Below are 19,773 nucleotides of genomic sequence, written 5' to 3'. Positions count from 1 at the left end.
ATCCATCTTATTGGCACAAGATTAGACTTATTCGAGTCTTAGCCTCTTAGGTGTGGATAGCCATGCATGCCCTTATACTGCCTTCACTGCAATCTTCATCCCTGCGTCACTGTGACCAGGGATGCCACAGATAAAGAAATTGTTTCCTTTAGCCAGAGTGATCTTATCATTCCCAGATGCAAAGACCTTTGAGTTAGGGTTAGGGCTGCACTTGTAGTACCCACTCTCTCAACAACCTCAATCACATTGTGTTCCTCAGCTTGGTAGTAGCAAACTAGACAGCAACACACGTATAAAAGTAGAGTGTTATTGCTCAAGTTTGATTGACACTGAATGATAAGAATTAGGGTTGGAAATGGGTCGAAAACGATAGATTTGTCTATCCGAATCCCTATTATTCTTTTGTTAGAAAAATGTATACAGGTACAGAAATATTTTAGGATTGTACCATACATCTAATTGATATCCGTATCCATGAGTCTCAATATACGGATACACACACGGATTTGCCTATACAATCCGTATTCGATCTATTTTCGCCCATGAAAATATAAAGTTAAATCATCAAATATTGCATTATAAGAAGGAAGTAAAATTAAGATCTTACACCAAGCACATCTCCTGCCTTGAAGCTCTTGCCATCAGGCCAATTCTGTACATTGAAGGCCCAACCTCCATCACCTCCAACCTTGAAAGTTGCAGACTCAGCAAAATGAAGGTGGTGAAGGACACAAAGGCAAAGCAATGCCAAGCCAAGAGGTCATGCCAGAGATGCATTACCTCTTCCCATGACCATCTAATTCTCTAACACAGACTAAGAAACTAATACTCTTACAAGAGGGGGAAAAAAGAAGAAAGATTAAGTGCCTTGAGAATTAATACACATCATAGGAGATGGGGCTCTTTTCATAGTGAATTTTGATGCAGTAAAAATCACCCATCTAAAAATATTTAGTGTAATATCCGATCCATGTAACCTAAGAACGTTTCTCTGAAAAGATTGGAATACAATTAGTTGGGACATTTATTCATAATAGAACTCACAGCTAGGTGTGTGTATCTTTCCTTCCTGAAGGCATGGTGTATTGCATTAATACCCACTAGCAAATAGAATGTGTAACCATGCATACTCGAGGCATTTGCACAAAAAAAAGGGGAAAAAAAAGGAAAAAAAAGGCCCTTCTGTGTAGGGGTTCGTGTAAATGAACCGAGCCTTAACGAACCGGCTCTGACTTAGGCTCGACTCGGCTCAACTTGAGCTGAGCCATATCGAGTTTGGGTTGAGCCTAAGCTGACCACAAGCTTGATTAGAGGAGGGAGTCAGCAAGGACAATGGCTTGCCGAGGCTAGAGGAGGCCGAATGAGAGGAAAAGACGAGACAGCTTGCCGAGGCCGGAGGAAGATGAGAAGGCTAAATGAGGAAGAGACCGATGGAGAGGAGAAGGCAACATCTTGCCTAGGCCGGATGAGGAGGCAAGATGAGAGGAAAAGGCAAGGTCAACCGAGAGGAGACTGCAGTGGCGGCTTGTCGTCGATGGAGAACGAGGAAGCCGAATGAGGTGGAGGAGGAGGAGGTGGCAGAGGAAGAAGAGGAAGAGGAAGGGAAAAGGATATTGGGAGGTTTTGTTGAGATATTTTTATTTAGATTTAGGAATAGAATTAGTATAATCAAAAATCTAATGGTAGCCATTGGATAAAGATCTAATGGTAGCTATTGTACAAAGATCCAATGGTTAATCTCAAAGATCTAATAGTTAATTTATATATAATATATATAGTATTAATAAATATTATACTTAAGCCAAGCATATCAAGCTGGCTCTAGCTCGAGTTCGACTCGAAATACAAATCGAGCCTTAAAATAAGACTCGAGCTCGACTTGAAATTCAAATCGAGCCTTAAAATGAGACTCAAGCTTGACACAGCTCAAGCCAAACTAAGCTGAGCTTAAGCTTCAGCTTGAGCTTCAGCCGAGCCGAGCACGAGCTGCTGCCCGTACTTACTTCTGTGCACTTGTGCACATTTTTGTATAAATTATACACATTTCACTATAAAAAGAAAAATATATTTAATAAAAAATACACATTCAGTTTTAAGAACTCAATCTTGTTATTACTAGAATCTAAGGGATTTTTTTTTCCTGCAAATAGATAGTCAGCATGCTCTTCTAAATGAAGAATTGGACATTACTTGCAAGAACTAAGGTTTAAATTAACCTGAAGCACATAGCAGGGCATAATAGAACTATCAATGTATGCGCACATCTTATTATTTCTGATACGTTTTCCTTTTTATTTTTTTTTAACAATATTCAATGAGGTCACATGAGCTAAGAAGATTAGCTACTAGTAGATACTCGGACTGAGCACTGGAATTGTTCATTCCTCACTGAAAATAGTAGAGCTCACAGAGAATTTACAAGAAGCAAATTTTAAACTGGAACTGATGAATTAAACTGAACCTCATCTATTTCCTTGATAAGCATTTTCTCCATCTAATTCCAAGAGCTAATCTGTCAAAGTATATGTATATATATATATATATATATATGTATATATAGTCTTCCCCTATCGCTCTATCTCACTCTCTCTATCTCTCAATAGGAGTGTTATAAGATATAGAGACCATGATTTCAACTGCCTGCAAGGGCTTGATGATGAAAAAGAACCTGATCAGTCACTAAAAAATTGCATCTTCCAACCTAGGGGATAACAGATCATATGCAATAGAGAAGAAAAGGTAAATGTCTCCACAAAAGCTGTAGGCATCTCCACGTGCTGGCGCAGTAGCCTAAATGAGCAAAGACACATCCTGGATGCAGTTTTGAGCTCCTACCTCTGAAAACGAGAGTCAATCTACAGTTACTACAGTGTGGAAGAATGCTAATCTAAAGTAACAAATGTCGTCAGCTTACATTTACATCCTGTACATGAAACCAGCAATGGTTATAAGCTTCCTGCTCAGATGTGAAAATTCACCCAACGAAAAATGCTCAAGTTTCAGGTTTTGGTGGTAGATCTTCCTTCCAACCCTTACTGAGCAAATCGTAGTTGATTGATGCAAGTTGCGACAGATTCTAACCACCAAAAAAAAGAAAGTCTGAGCAACACTGAGAAAATCCAGTCATTTGTAGTCATACATTGTGATAATCTATACAAATGAATCTAATATATTAATTCAAACTTTTAGGTAAAATAACTAAATGTCAAGGTACATCTCACAATTTCAAACAATGCATTCCTTTTAAACATATGAAAATGATAACTATAAGAAGCTATTTTTCTGTCCTTTCTACCACTATAGAAATGTATATATCCTCATTCTCAAATACAAAATGTTGATGCTGATTAAGGTTACATCTGCTTATATCAATAATCAGTACTTAAGAGAAAATCTTATGTATAGTAATAATTGTTAGCTCCAATTTCATTTGAACTAGGAAACATGACCGAAATTAAACAAATGTTACATAGAGATGCAGTGTGATGTCAAGAATTTGACAAATGATCTGCACCTCATTCATAGCAATGAGAATTGAACAAAAAAGGGAGAAACAAATTGAATTGCGAAAAGTAACTAGATATATTAGAAGCATCATTTTAGTATCCACACGTCATCAAAGATCTAGAGCTGGAGGAAGTATGCAAGAAAAATTAATTTACATTGCTTAAGATGGATTCTGCAGAACAACATGCCTAAGAAAATTATCCATTCTCATAATCATATTATCTTTTAGGCATACAGATGAATGTTTCCTATAACATCCAACATGCTACCAAAGATTAGGAGATTGAGCATGTCAGAAGTACTTCTAAACTATGTTGTTTAAGACAAATTCCGCCAAACGCCAGAACCACATGCCCAATTATATTGTTACCGTCATAAACCTCATGTTTTTATAATGTTCTTCCATGAAGCATGGAACGAATACGGGATACCGATACAAAACAAATACATATATATGACAAATCTCAAAAAATAATGAAATGATACACTAAACATACATAGCTCATATATGCAAACATGTATGTCTACACGTATATATTAGTGAGTTTGTACACTTGCATTTTCTTAATTGAGGAATTACATATTATTGTCATGTATGATAGTTTATATAAGAAAGCCTCCAATTTATCCATTAAAAGAACTACTATTCGTAACAAAGGCCTACTATATTACATCATATATTACTAGCTAAGATGTAAGATAAACAAGTGAATTTAATCTATAAATCAGAAGAAATTGACTAACTGTAACATGCTATCCTAATATAGATCATATACTAAACAAGAGAACTCAATCTTTTCAAAAACAAAACCTTCTAGATTTGATGAGAAATGAAAGGTAATAGCTCCCTTCAATTTGACTCATATTGATAGAAATTTCAGAAGTATCCAAAAAGTATCTAGGAAGTATCCACAAAACCACAACATTTATTTTGAATAGGTTAAATACTTTACGGAAGTTCCCAATATGTATCTGGAAGTATCCGACAAGTATCACATCCGATATGGATGTAGCGAGTGTCTCAGTGTATCCGTATTTCCTAGATTTTTCCTTCAAAAGTGTTCTTTTAATACAAAAGCAAGGAATCAAAGTAAATTTAAGGAAACTAATAAGAGAAAGTAAAGATAACAACCGGAAGGCTCCCTACAAGCAAATAAGTAATTAGAAAAAAATTTATAAGCCTATACCATGGAACTCTAGTAGGCAATGAATCCTACAAGTATCAGCAGCAGGCAAAGCACCTATATAAAATATACTTTACCTCGTTGCAACAATGAAATGCTTGGTGAGAAGATTCTGAATAAAGACTAAGCTATTATGTATCAGTTGCTCACTACATCCCATATAAAAGTTCTAATGGACATACTTAAAAATATGTTGATCAGTGAAAGAGTGAGGTTGCATTAAAATAATAGTTTGATTTAACGATGCACATAGAAATAGTCACACAGCAATAGTGAATACATCACCAAAGAGGACATCAGAATAGGTTACCATTCAATCTCTTAAATCATCATGAATTTTACTACAATATCAAGTTGACACATTGGTTATCACTTATACTATAATCCAACAGGAACTGGGGAATTATAGTCAAGGATTATCGCACGATAGCATGCCTACCTTGAAATGATTAAGATATGTCGTTTGAGTAGAAGTTGTCAATGGTTCAGTGCACGTCGGTTAACTAAGCGAGAAATTGCAGGTGGATCTAGAAACTTGGAGATCTCGACTGCTCAGAGAATTATGAGAGACAATTAAGAATTTAAGACATGAGATCAATAGGAAAAAACATTCGAAGATTTCCAGGACAGTTAAGAAAATGAGATATATTTTGGTGAAAACATAGCTTCAGTATATGAGTGGACTGTTATGTAGGAGAAATTTACTTGTTTAATGTGTAGAGAGAATGGGAAAGCATTCTACAGTTTCATGGTTTGGAACTTTCTCTAGACAGTACCATCCATGAGCTTAGGCTTGCTAAATTCAAATAAGAGTGGTGACACGGGTCCTTTGTAGTACTCTTTTAAATTCTACTGATTTGAAGGATGTCCTATGTGATAAGTGTAAAAACATAATATGTGCATAAGTTGGTGGTTATTAATGAAGCCATTTAGTTAGGCATACCACTGTCACATGGTACATCTTATACGTCAATAGCATTTAAAAGATACAAAGGACCCTAAACATTTTCCATTGAATAAATTTGATCATGTAAAATTAGTTAGAGGAATTTGAAGTACTGGGAAGTGATTGTATTGCAAAAACAACAGGAAACTGAAACTACAATGGGGCATGGATAAGATAGAACTTTGTGGAAACATGAGAGTGGAGAGGCCTTTGAGGTGGTGAAAGGAGGAGTTTATAAGGGCAAGAGAGGTGCACTTAGGTATCTCCAAAATAAAATTTAAAATATTATCGTTAAAGTGAGGAGGGAGATGCGACTAAGGGTTAACCTCGGCCATGGAAGGAAGATCGGGGTGGATACCAAGAAAGAGGAAGGAGAAGGGAGAAGATCAGCTCAAACCTAGATGCAAAACAAATGATCCAATAATCAAAATCTCAAAGTGACTGCTATGTCACATATTTGGAGGCTAGCCAATTGTCCAAAAACCATAAATAAACCCTAACACTAAACAACTTAACCAACGATCATTTGAACGCCCTTGATCACGTTCAAACGACCAAAAACAATACTCTGTATGTGCGAACGCTTTGTAGGCGATAGAACGCCCCGTGATCGTGTTTGAACAGTAAAAAATAGTACTTTGTATGTGCGAACGCTGTCTGGTTGTTCGAACGATCCTTCCTGGCGTTCAAATGCACCAGCCAAATTTTTTTCTTTTTATAAAAAATAATCCAATTCGAGGCAGGCTGGTTATACCCAATCCGTATAATAATCAAGAACAGCAACAATTCACCATGCTTCCCTTACTTTGTCCTCAAGGTGCAAAGTGAGGAAAACAGTCCATCAAGTCGTCCTCCAACTCCCACGTAGCTTAATCTATAGGTCGTCCTAGCCACTCTCCTAGAACCTCCATCTTCATTTGCCCGTCGTATCAACATCGCCGATTGGCTAGGACTCGCACTGGCTCATCCATCTTATGATCTTCAGCTGGCTCTGCCAAGATAGTCCTTATGGTTAAATCTGGTCCAATCCTTCCCTTCAGAACTAACACATCGAGAATCGAATGTACATGTGTCCCTTCAATTAACTCCAAGCAATAAGCTACGGGTTCAATATGCTCCAACACCTTGTATGGACCAAAGTACTGATATGACAACTTCTAGTTTTGCATGGGATGTAAGATCACTTGACGATATGGCCGCGCCCGTACAAATACCAAATCACCTATTGCAAACTCACGCTCGCCATGTCCCCGGTCAGAGACTTGTTTCATTCGACTTTGAGTTGTAGCGATGTGCTTACGGAGTCGGCTCAATGTCTCATTGCGGTCCATAAGCTCCAAGTCCATCTCTTTGCGGCTGCCAACCGATCATATGTATGTAGCACGAGAGCAATCTGTCCATATATCGCTTCAAATTGAATCATCTGAATACTTTGGTTAGGTGGTATTATAGGACCACTTCACCCAAGGTAAATATCGCAACCACTTTCTCGGTTGATACGCCACAAAGTATCTCAAATACTGCTCAATGTCTTGATTGATTACCTTGATTTGGTTGTCTATTTGTAGATGATAGGCCGAACTAAGTGTCAACCGTGTCCCCTGCAATTTGAAGAACTTCGCTCAAAAATCACAGATGAAGATGCGGTCCTTATCGGAGACGATCGTCCTCAGCATCCTGTGAAGCTTTGCTACATCCTTCACAAACAATTCAACAACAGCCCTTGCTGAAAATGAATGTGCTAGAGCTGAAAAATGAGCATACTTGCTCATTCTGTTGACAACCATGAAAACAACTGAATAACCCCGAACCTCGAGTAGCCCTCACTTGTTGACAGATTTGACACTCTTTGACATCTGCCTTCATTCTTATCTAGGTATAGCTTTGGGAAAGCTACTTGTAGGTCATCAACACCGCTTCGTGGCCCACTATTAGAGTGTCGTGGAAGTGCTCCAACAGCCAACGATGCACATCTAAGTCCGCAGGCACGTGATGCACCCACAATCCAAAATCTACCCATCGCACGCCTCAAACTATGGATGTCGTGTCGGGTCAGCCATGATCTCCTAATAGCTCGAAATAACCTTGGTCAACTATACCTGTATGCCTTAAGTCCTCCAAGAAGGGAAATGTAGGAGCGGAGAACGCTGCAAGCTCGGCCGGCGCCGAATTACGTGATAGAGCATCAACAGCCTAATTTTCGATCCCCTTCTTGTACACCATCTCATAGTCATATCTCATTAACTTAGATACCTATCTCTGTTGCGTGGGAGTGTGTATTCGTTGCCCTAAGAAATACGGAAGGCTCTGCTGGTCCATACGGATCAAAGCGTCATCCAATGAGATAAGGATGTCACTTGGTGATCGCGTAAAGTATCGCCAACATCTCCCACTCATAGGTGGACAATTGTCTTGATCTCTTCGACAAAGCTTTGCTTAAATATGCCACTGATCTTCCTTCTTGCATTAGCACCACTCCTATTCCAGCCCCCGATACGTCACTCAATGACAAATTGTTTAGAGAATTCCGACAAGGCAAGAACAAGGGTTATGGTCATGGCTAATTTGAGCTCCTTAAATGCCGTCATTGCCTTTTCTCCCCATAAGAATCCATCATTCCTCAACAGAGTAGCTATCTTCCCATATCCAGCAACAAAGCAATGATAGTACCCCATCAAACCGAGAAAACCCCGCAATTCATGGGCATTCTTTGGTTTCAACCACTCCACCATGTCACATATCTTCTCGGGGTCGACGGCTATGCTATCTGCAAATTCAGCATCTTTCAAGTGCTGCAAATGATCATCCCAAGATTTGCTATAGATAAGAATATCATCGAAAAATGCATACACATACTGATGAAGCAAGGGACGAAAGATATCGTTTATCAAGCCCTGAAATGTTGCCGGTGCATTTGTCAGACCAAAGCATAACCCAAAACTCATAGTGGCCATCATTTGTCCAAAATGCCGTTTTGTGAACATCATTCGAGTGCAGTCGGATTTGGTGGTATCCGGCCCTCAAATCAAGTTTGCTAAAAAAGGAAGCGCCATCAACTCATCTAATAACTCCTCAATTACAGGAATGGAGTATCGATCCTTGACAATGATTGAGTTCAGCATCCGGTAGACTACACAGAATCGTCAACTTTCGCCTTTCTTCCTCACCAACAGTAAGGGTGGAAATATGCAGTCCGACTAGGTTGTATAATTCCCTGGTCCAGCATATCTATCACCAGTCTAGAGATCTCCTGAATATGAGGGTAGCGATAGGGCCTCATATTCACTGGTCCAACGTCCGGCATGATCTATGCGATGGTCCGCCTCATGTGCCCTTTCGGCTCGTCAAATAAGACCAAAAACTCTTGCAAGATATGAGCTAAATCATCAGCTATACTTGGCTCATGTGTCTCACTGGGCTCAGTGGGATCTAGCTGCATCAAATAAGTTGGATTTGCGATGCTCAGCAAGCCAAATAGCAGTCGCATAGTAGCTCCCTAGTGCAGCCGAATGTCATCAAGTCGAACCCTCCTACAATTGTACCTAAAGGTAAGGCACATCTCTCCAAAGTTGAACTTGACTAGTTCCAAGCTCTGTAGCCACTATGTCCCGAAAAGGACATCTGCTCCACGAAGTGCAATGGGATACAAGTCCATAAAAAATGTGTCCCTAGACTCACACCTAAGTAGCACTACAAATTTTATCAACTCTAAGCGTTGTCCCATCGCTAATAGTGACATCAAAGCCTATTGTCTGGTTTAGAAAGGAGCTCATCTTTTGAACAAGCCACTCATCTAGGAAATTGTGCATACTCCTTGTGTCAAGGAGGATATGTGCAGTATGCTTCATAATGATGCCATCCACCCGTAAAGTCTTTGGCGATGTAGCGACTCTAGAGTAGGCATGCAATGAGATGCCCGCTTGTATCTCCTCTGAATCAGTCTCCTCGACCACTAGTTGTTGCTCATCCTTATGCTCGTCATCAAGAGTGACCTCGCCCTCATATATATCCTTCTCAGCCTCACCATCGATAAACATCACCGAACCAATTTGCTGCGCACAACAGTGCCTCGAAGTGAACTTTTCATTGCACCTTAAGCATAACTCTTTGGCCCTTCGCTCCTACACCTGGGTAGGCGTTAGAGTATGCATAGATGGCCTAGAGGCTGTCTTCACATCAATGGAAGTGCGATATGGTGGTCCCTGTCCTACTGCACCTGAAGAAGCCCAAGGCAGGTATCCCGAGCTACCGGGGCATGCGTTGACTTCGGTTGTGGCTTGCTGTTCCATGGTTGTCTTGAGTGCTATCTAAGTGCTCGATATTTGTCTTCCATGAGCATAGCACCCTCTATGGCTTGCCTTATATCCATAGGTCATAGTGCTCGTATGTCGACTTGAATGTCCTCCACAAGCTGGCAATAAATATGGATTTAAGTAGAATATCCAACCATGGTGAAATGCACCGACTGGACACTAGCTCAAATTCCTCTTGATAAGCTCTCGCTATCGCCTTCTGGACCTCTTCACTGCCTCAAATTCCTCTTGTTAGAATAACCGGTGAAATTCCACCCAAGTTTTAATCGGCCTATGAGTGGTAGTCAACCAAAACCACCGTAAAGCCACATCCTTGAGATGGAAGGATGTGAGAACCTTTTGGTCCTCCTCCGTGCCTTGGAAAACAAAAAATTGTTCGGCACAATATAGTCAATCAACTGAATATCCACCACGAAATTTTGGAAACTCCAATCGGATGATGCGCCCACGGATGCCGATCTCGCAGTTGGTTTGAATTTTGCTCTAACCCTAATCGGAGGAAGGTGCTCTTCTAGCCATATATGATTCCTCTGACGTCCTTTATCGACTTCTTGATCATCCTCATCATCTCTCTTAATCCAGGGATCATCATCATCTTCCTCTCTAAACCGCGATCGCCAACGAGGCCTACCTAGCCTCGGCTCGGGCGTGGTCTCTCTTTCTTGTCCTTGGCCGACTGGTGGGATCATCATGGGGGGTTTAGGTGTGAAACATCTGAGTATCTCATGTCCTTGTATCGACCTTTCTCGGATCGCCCATAACAAACTGGCATTTTGTTGTGCGATTGTTTGACACAAATTTCGATGATTTGGGCAAGAATAGTGGAGAAGGTATGTCCCAAATCCCAATGGACCTTGATAGCATCTCCATGCTTGGGTCGATGATGGAGGTTGGAGGTAGCACTGTGTGTGCGTGGTCCTCTTGCTCTTGAGTGTCTATAGGTGGAAGCGTAGAGTTCCTTTCTCTTGCGCATATGAATGTCTCCCATTCTTCTATTTTTTGTGCTGCCATGGATCTTGTGGTTGATGTCATTGCGGAGGCGCACCGAGTCATGGATCTTGTAAAAATAGTGCCCTGTATGTGCGAAAGTTGTGCAGGTATTTAACCGACCCTTTATAGCGTTTGAACGCACCAGCCAGAATTTTTTATTTTTATCAAAATAAAAAATAACTCAATTTGACGCGAGTTGGTCATATCCAATCCGTATCATAATCAAGAACCTTGAGATTTATCTCCCATCATAGTCCTGATAGGTATTACCAAAATCGAACCGAGCCAAGTAATCAGTCTAGTGAATTGGTGAACTAATAGTTAGTCGGATTCAATTTAATTACTAAATCGAGAAGGAAATGAACCAGCTAAGCTGTGCAACCCAACATCTAAACTACCGGACCATGGAATCTAGCTAGTTATTTTGAAAACTAGTATGGTAATTTATCTTTCTTTAATATTAACCTATTTATTCTTACTATAAGAGTATTTTGGCTCCAATATAAATCTAGATAGCCTAATTAAAATATCTATCATATAGAAAATACTATTTAACACTGCATAAAAAAGGACATCACTGCCTCTTGTTCTTCGGGTTGCTCTTCTATCTCTTTGAGAAAATAATAGATATTTGAATATATATTAATGACTTTAATCAGAGATTGTTGTGCCACGACAATACTATCATGTGGCACAATAGTGCCATACAGCACCCCTCTCATGTGGAGAGCGTCATCATCGCGCTCCTCTCTACGGTGGAGAGCGTCGCTGTGAAGCTATTGCCGTTGTCGTTGCCATCACCATTGCTTTTCTCTTTAGCGCACGCATGCCCTAGGCGAGAATGAAGAAGATTATGGCAAATAAAGTTAGAATTAAAAGGATCTGCAAAGCAAATCTAGCTTAAGTAGTGAATCTCACCTAGGGCACACAAGAGATGGAGAGAAATGTGACGGCGAGGACAACGATGAGGGCAAGTGTGAGGCGGCAAAATAAATAATCTCTCTCTCCTTCCCCCTCTGCTTTTTCTTTCCCTCTCTTGCATGGGGTTGGGGGTGGATCATCGATTTGTGCAGCATGGCCGACAACTACCACAGCACGTGCCATGCCGATCACTGACCAGCACTGCAATCCTCAACTTTAATATGATCTTACATAAGTTATACTAAAAGTACGTTTTTACTCATTATTGATTTAGTTATTTGTTTGTTGTGCTTTAATATTGAAGTCACATACAAGTCTAGTCTGCTACTAATAATTACATAGGTAAAGTTCATGTCCTATATATATATATAATTGAAAAATAAGTTCTTATTCCAAAATATGCATATATTGTTTTTATAAAAGACACTTATGTTGTTTTTTAAGATTTTTCTACACATTATTTAATTACTTAATTCAACGATGGCCGTGTCAGCGGCGTACTGACACGTGGCACAAGGGGGGTGCCATACGGCACCCCTCCTAGCGATGATCCGCTCGTCGTCGAAATTCCGTCGCCTGTCGTTCGCGTGCCGAAGAGCTCCGTTGATGAAGGCATCATTGCATTCCACACGGATGCTCTAGCCCTAGCCCAAGGTCTTCTTCCTCCACAAGCTAGGACTAGGGAATCCGCATGGAATGTGATGCAACGGAGCTCTCCAACAGCGAACTACAGGCAACGATGGCTGCGAGCGGCGACGACGAGGTCAAAGAGTGAAGAAGGTGAGTAATCTCACTGCTCTTTTTCTCTCCCTTTCTTGCAACACGTGCTGGCCCGTAGTCAGCACGGCCATCCATGACTTAATTATTCTTCAATAAATTGGTGATAAGAACAGTTGGCCTCTATCTATGAGGTTCTAAATATATTAGCTCAAATAATATCCATCAACAAGAAATCCTATCAATTCAATTGGACAAGAGCAATGACTAGTAAAACGATATTAAATATCTTTAGGATCACTTAGTTTGATCACTTTGATGAATCCATCTAGATGCACCTCATTGGCAACTTTTATGGAAATATACTACAAGCCACTTTCTTACCTCATTGATGACTTTATGGGCATTTACAGTTATGTGGACTATCACATAAGTGCAACAAGCAATCGCTGAGAACCATATAACAGTGACACCCGATACTGACAGAACTCATATTTCTTTTAAAATACATCATTTGTAACATACTAGGAGGGAAGTGCTCTTGTCAAGTATGTCTTAACAGTTAGTGCTTCAAAATCTAACCACATTACATATAATCTTGGAAATATAATGCTTCGTATAATATTTAAGCATAAAAGATAATGGCTCCAATTGAGAATAAAAGAAAAAAATGAAGGAAAAGAGCTAGAATCATTTAGTTGCAATTTTACCTTGAATGAAAAGTTACTGAATGAGTAATTAACAGATGAGTCAGCTTCAAAATCAGCAAGACCATCACACTCGTCCCCCTATTTACCATGAGATGCAATAAAGGAACTTAGCATACTTTTCAACAGAAAAAATTAAAAAAAAAGAGAATGAATGAAATAATGACAAAATTTATCCCTAATGCATTAGAAGTATATGTGTTCAGATTCGATTTAATTTGTCCAGATATTCTCGTAGATCATAGAAGAAATCATTTGGTCAAATAATGATCAAATTATCATACATACCACTTCATCATGGCGATTGCTTAGACAACTACTGCTTCTGCTAATGCTTCCACTTTCACTAGAATCCTCGAATTCACTGGCTTCATATATGTGTTCATCAGATGGATTCCAAGAATATCGGCTAGTAAAGTAGCTGGTATCAAGTACACTATCCGAAGAGGGAACAAAAGCAGCCTGCAAAAGCAGAGGCAAGGACCTTTTCAAGTTACAAGACAGGTAAACAAGAAAATCTCTAGAGAAAAAAAGTCAATGTCAACACCTTCTGCCTGGCAAGAGTATCCCAGTTAATATTTTTAAAAAACATGTGTTGTTTCACCTGAAATATACAGATTTTAGAATATCAATATAATGTGAGTATAACAATGTCCAGCATGTATTTGACAGAAGTATTAATGCAGATCTATCAAGTTTGTAGCAGCAGCATACCTCTGATGCACCTTGTGCTCCAAGCCTTTGATGAGGATCTTCTGTCAACAATCTGGAGGAAGTTGATAGCAACAAATTAATCAACATAAAGCTAATCTAGGACCTCACTTTATGATCAAAGGCTGGAATTAAGTACCAGTTTAAATTTTGTATGATGCTAGATTTATATCAAAAGTTTGATTAATCATCAACAAAAGTAATATTTTATTCTCTACATTTTTGGATCATGGATGTAACTTCAGGAAAATAGGACGTACTCCAGGAAAATATATATTTTGTATTACCCCAAGTGATACTTAAAAGTAAGCAAAAACATGATGACAGCATAGAGAAGTTCAGAGCAATGATGGTAGGTAACAATGTCTTAAAAATGAGATCACATAAGCGGAATGATATCTTACTTGTCAATTAGATCTTGAGCTTCAAAACTCATCTCTTCAGGTACTCGGGGCCAAGGTATTTTACGATTCAGAATGTTGTCAAAAATTGTCTACAAGAACAAGGACCAGTGAAATGAAAATTGCTTTGTCAAAATATATGGTGAGCAAGGAAAAAAATAACATTGCAGAAGAACTGTGCTGATAGCAATGGAGAGGGTTTTATATTTTAATTTTTGTAAATTTTAAATTATTTTATATTTTATTTTAATTTTTGTTTATGTTTTTTAGTTACAAAGTTAAAATATCAATGGCTCCAAAAGAGAAGTCATATGATACCGACATTGGATGGCAACATTGCAGCACTATTGAGCAAGATAAAAAACGTGTTAAATGCAACTAGTGTAGAAAAAAAAAGTGGTGATGTCAACCGTTTGAAATAATATTTAGCTACAACGCAAAGAAATATAGCAGCTTGCACTCAAGTGTCCTTAGAAATTAGAAAGCAAATGTTGGCTCATCTAATTAGCAAAAAGAAGGATAAATAATCTACACAACAGAGAGAGTCAATGGTTCGTGAAGAATTGTTGCATAATCTTATACAGATTTATGATGATAGCAGTGAACAGAGTGGGAGAGGATGAGGAGAGACAGATGAGGAGGGCAATTAAAGAGAGCAGAAATATGTATAGAAGAGAGGAAGAGATAAGCACAGGTGGTAACTTTTAAAGATCTAGATCAATGAATATACAGGGAGAAAGAGAATATGGGGCCAGTAGTTCTACCCCTAATACTCTTGGTGTTACAGCAAAGTCTAAAAATATTGGACTAATGGATATATATCTTTAGAAAAAAAAAAGAGTCGTAGACAGACTTCTATCAAGACAGCTCTCAAAGGAATTAAAAATGCAAATAAACACATTGATAGGGCTATCTCTAAATTTTTCTATTACAACCATATTCCTTTCAATGTAGCTAATAGTCCTTATTATCACACTATGGTGGATGCTATACAATCAGCAGGGCCTAGTATTCCGCCTTCTAGTTCAAACAATATTGCTACTAAATATCTTGACTCAGAGGTAGATGAGCCTGTTGACCCATCTATTCACAGTCTTCTTCTAGGCAGACGGTGATGCTCTGAAAAAGAAAAATGATGGATGGGGATTTGAGCCCAACTCTTCCTTCAACGACCTCTTACACGATGATGACAACTGGGTAGACGGTAATGCTCTGATTGCTCAGTTGTCATTCTTCAAGCAGGCAGGTTTCAGCTGTAAGCAAACAGTCGGCAAGCCGCAGGGCAGCAAGCACCATTATCAAGTCGGTCTCCAAAAGAAAGAGATGCAGCTTTAAAGCCGTGGTCTTTGCTTTTTCAACATTCTTTGATGAAATAAGCTCTATTGAATGAAGCAGGGAATAAAACGAGTATTATTGTCGACATAGCATCAACATCATTATAGAATGAACTTCCACCCCTTTGATGAACTGAAAACTAAAAACTATAAGGATGGTATCGTGTGTAAACCGCTAATGGGAGATAGTTTTTAGCTTTTCGTCTCCTTAATAGCAGGAAGCTCTAAGGAAAAGTCCCACCTCCTCCAAAAGAGAGATTCCCCCTACTATAGACCCCATTGGCTCTTTCATCCTCACTCTATACTCTCAAAATGCAAATATGGATCGGCTCACAGGATTCCTATCTCCAAGACGAAAGTGAAAGGCGCATGTCAACTCTTTGTGATAGCCTAGACGTCCTTTTCAAATAGAACAATCCCCAAGTATCGGATCTTCATACTTACATTAAGACATTTAAATGGTATTGGAATAAATTTGGTTATACACTGATATATGATGGGTGGAGTACATAAAACAGAAGAAATATAATTAATTTCTTAGTGTATTCGAGCATGGGGACAATATTTTTGAAGTCTGTGGATGCTACTACTCATTTCAAAAATGTAGATTATATTTTTCAGTTGATGGATGAGGTGGTACAAAAAATTTGTGAAAGAAGAGTAGTCTAAGTGATTACTGATAATAGGGTCAATTATAAAGCTGTTGGAAATTTACTTATGATAAAAAGACCTCATTTATATTAGACGACATGTGTTGCACATTGTATTAATCTAATATTAGAGGATATTGCAAAATATCCTGAAATTGAAATGGTCATACATGAAGGTCAGAGGTTGATAAATTTTATATATAACCATGGTTGGGTTCTTAATTTACTTAGACAGATAACTGGTGGTAAGAAGATCATCAGACCCAACGTCACTAGATTTGTCACTCATTTTTTAACCTTCGAGAGCATCATGCGCTACAAGGATAATATTATGCGGATGCTTACATAACAAGAGTGGTCTATAAAAATAAAGAATATGAAACCTAAATATAAATCTTTAGGTGAAACTTTAAAAAATATGGCTCTTGAAAATACATTTTGGGATGATATTACAATTGCCACCGCAGTATTTGGGCCTCTTGTTAAAGTATTACGACTTGTAAATAGTGATGACAAATCTAAAATGAGTTTCTTATATGAGGTAATGGACATAGCAAAAATATCAATAAAAAAAGGTGGGCCAAAATTATAAGAAGTGGTAGAAGATGATTGATTCTAGATGGAATATACAACTACATAGAGATATACACGCTGCTGGTACGTATACTTTTAAGTTTTAAGTTTCAATTTACTAATTCACTTTTATTTATGAATATTTAAAAACTTGAATGCTTGTAAATTTTAAATTTATACAGAGTATTTTCTTAATCCAAGATTTCAATTCTCTACAAATGTCAATAATGAGAGTGAAGTCTTGTTGGGAGTTAAGAAGGTAGTCAGCAGGCTTGAGCTGGGTGGACTTTCTGAGGCTGCATTCTGAGTCGGGTGGACTTCCAGGTGCTCGATCAGCATTAGCTATTATGAGATCAGTTACAATAGGTGCACAAGAGTAGACCGGTATGTAACAACCTATCCTTAAAAAAAATAAAAAATAAAAAATAAAAAAAATTTCTGCATGGGCACGACGTGGTCGGCCACAGTGTAGCCGACCTCGTGCCCATGCAGATGGGCTTAGCATGGGGGTGCCATGCACCCCCTAGCGTAGCCGCAGCCGGATAGCTGCGGCCAGTTGGCCGCGGCGGGCCCCAGCGCGACCGCAGCCACCGCCAACCCCCCCCCAACCGCCTCTCTCTCTCTCTCTCTCTCTCTCTCTCTCTCTCTTGCCTAAGCTCGGGCTCGTCAGAGCCGAGCCGCCGACAAGAGGCTGGCCGCTGTCTGGCCAGCAGCGGTTGGTGCCCTCCCCGCCAACTCGAGTCTACAACCTCCTCCCTTTCTTCTCTTCCTTTTCTCCTCTTCATCTTCTTCTTCTTTCTTTCTTTTTCTCCTTCCTCAGCTCCTTCTCTTTCTTTCTGCACAGTGGTGGGCTCGGCCCAGCACTGTAGCAGATTTAATTTATTTATTAATTAATTATTTTCTTTATGTTATTTATTTAGGTATTTTTCTTCTTAATTAATGCAAATAGATTATTTAGATATTAACTATTTTAATAATATTATATATCCTTCAATATAATTTTATTAATGATAATTTTTATAATTAATGATTAATTAGGTATAAATATAGGTAATACTTATATTTATTTACATATCTATTAGATTAATAGATAGATTTGTAAATTATAATTATTAGATTTATATTCTAATACCCTCATCATATATATTTTAAGTATTTCTATTAATTTTATGATTATTCTGCAACAAATAAAATACTAAGTTTATTTAGTTATTTATTTATTATTTTATCGAGTAAAGACTGCATTGTCCCTAATTAATCAAGATAGTGTATGACTTATAAAATTAATTATAATTAGACCTTGTCTATACTTATTTAGCATTTTATTTTATTTATTTTATTTTATAATTATATATTTAGAAATACTCTCGTATAAAAGGAAACAGGCATATTCTCCTTATGTTATAACTAATATTTTATGATAATCAAAAATAAAGAAAAATGATTCTAAACCTAATAAACCTTTATATCTTAATTGAATTAATTCTAATTAGATAAACGGCTAACATTATACTACTTGAATATTTTCAAATCCCGAACCCCTCATTTGAGACCCCGTAGACCTTGCTAGTGATGAGTGTCACTCGGTTAATTGACGGACGTGAGATATGCGTGGTTTGTGTCTTCTGATCAGACGGTGAGTAGTCCTTATCCCCTAGACGCCTTTCTCAAATTAGGATATATTATAACTTATGTATATGCATGTTTTGGCCTCCAGCATGATTATGACTTTATCTAGAGATGATTACAGTCGAGCATATTTTATCATGCATCTGATTAGGTTGATCTGGGATATGAGCACATTGGTGATATATAGAGATCATGAGAGATGATTATACTATTATAATGTTATGTCCAGTTGATCTGTAGCATGAGTATGCATGTAATAGATTAGCATGAGTATACATGTGTTGACTACATGATCGGAGGCTATATTGTATTATTTTTCTCTTAATTCCTACTCCACCTAAATTCCTGTTATGCATTTGACTTGTTATCATACTGGATATATACATATGATCTGTTATTTAGAAGAAAAGCATGAAATGTGATTAATAGGATAGTTGATAGAAAGCGTGAGTATACCCGAGTGGGCGCGAGAATTAGGACGCGCTTAGTGGATGATTGATCGCTCGACATAGTCGCGATCCTATTGGCCTTACGTCCGAGGTCATTAGTCTATGTGCGTAGTAGACATTTGGACACATGTCGTTCGCCAGGGCATATGTGACGAGTTATCCTTACGAGATTTCTATCAGCTAGAAGGGTGCCCAGTCTAGATAAATGTTGATACCCTTAGCGGATGGCAGGGTATGATCATATTTGAGATACTCCTTGTGGATGGCAGAGTATGCTTTGAGTCTCTAGGCATGATGTTGAGACCGGGTACTAGGTGTTGACTGTGCACAGTGGTCTACTACGATGATATTATACCGAGGTATCGGTGATGATTGTGATGTTGAGAAATGCATATGATTTCATTATCATTTGGTTACCTGATTATCGAGTGATCAATATACATCATATATGGTTGTATTTAATATCATAGCATGGTTATGGTCGGCATACATCTTGTGTCATATTTGAGAGAGAGAGTTATGATGATGATATGACATGGAGATTTATTTATACATTATCGAGGATTACATATTTTATCAGTTATGACATGACATGTTATCTACTGTTCATTTATATTATTGATGATACATTCACATATTCATTCATGGCATAATGCTCTTTCTGATTCATATTATCCAGTACATGATTTACTCTCTATTTGAAATCACTGATTCAGGGTAAGGTCTACTCACTAAGCCTTT

The 19,773-nt window shown here is 38.4% G+C and overlaps 1 protein-coding gene across 2 annotated transcripts in view; it reads right to left on the bottom strand.

The window, feature by feature from the left end:
- Positions 1-2,429: 2,429 nt before the first annotated feature.
- Positions 2,430-19,773, bottom strand: part of LOC140786341 (probable serine/threonine protein kinase IREH1) — a 45,298-nt gene continuing 27,954 nt past the window's right edge. The window contains exons 12-18 of one of the 2 annotated variants that reach the window (XR_012108598.1): positions 14,401-14,489; positions 14,000-14,051; positions 13,833-13,889; positions 13,574-13,747; positions 13,289-13,366; positions 2,915-3,076; positions 2,430-2,837 (exon numbers count right to left, since the gene is read on the bottom strand). Coding sequence is in view for 1 of the 2 variants with exons in the window: in XM_073134677.1 (XP_072990778.1) it covers positions 5,219-5,239; positions 13,289-13,366; positions 13,574-13,747; positions 13,833-13,889; positions 14,000-14,051; positions 14,401-14,489 (471 nt within the window). In the remaining variant the exon portion in view is untranslated. Of the gene's footprint in view, positions 2,838-2,914; positions 3,077-5,203; positions 5,240-13,288; positions 13,367-13,573; positions 13,748-13,832; positions 13,890-13,999; positions 14,052-14,400; positions 14,490-19,773 lie in introns of those variants that run through there. The other variant, XM_073134677.1, reaches the window with a different exon arrangement.

This window comes from Typha latifolia, chromosome 4, assembly GCF_019914945.1.
Source record: "Typha latifolia isolate L0001 chromosome 4, TyphaL0001v2, whole genome shotgun sequence".
NCBI lineage: Eukaryota > Viridiplantae > Streptophyta > Magnoliopsida > Poales > Typhaceae > Typha > Typha latifolia.
The sequence above is the reverse complement of the archived record's forward strand: the minus strand, read 5'-3'. Positions and strand labels throughout refer to the sequence as shown.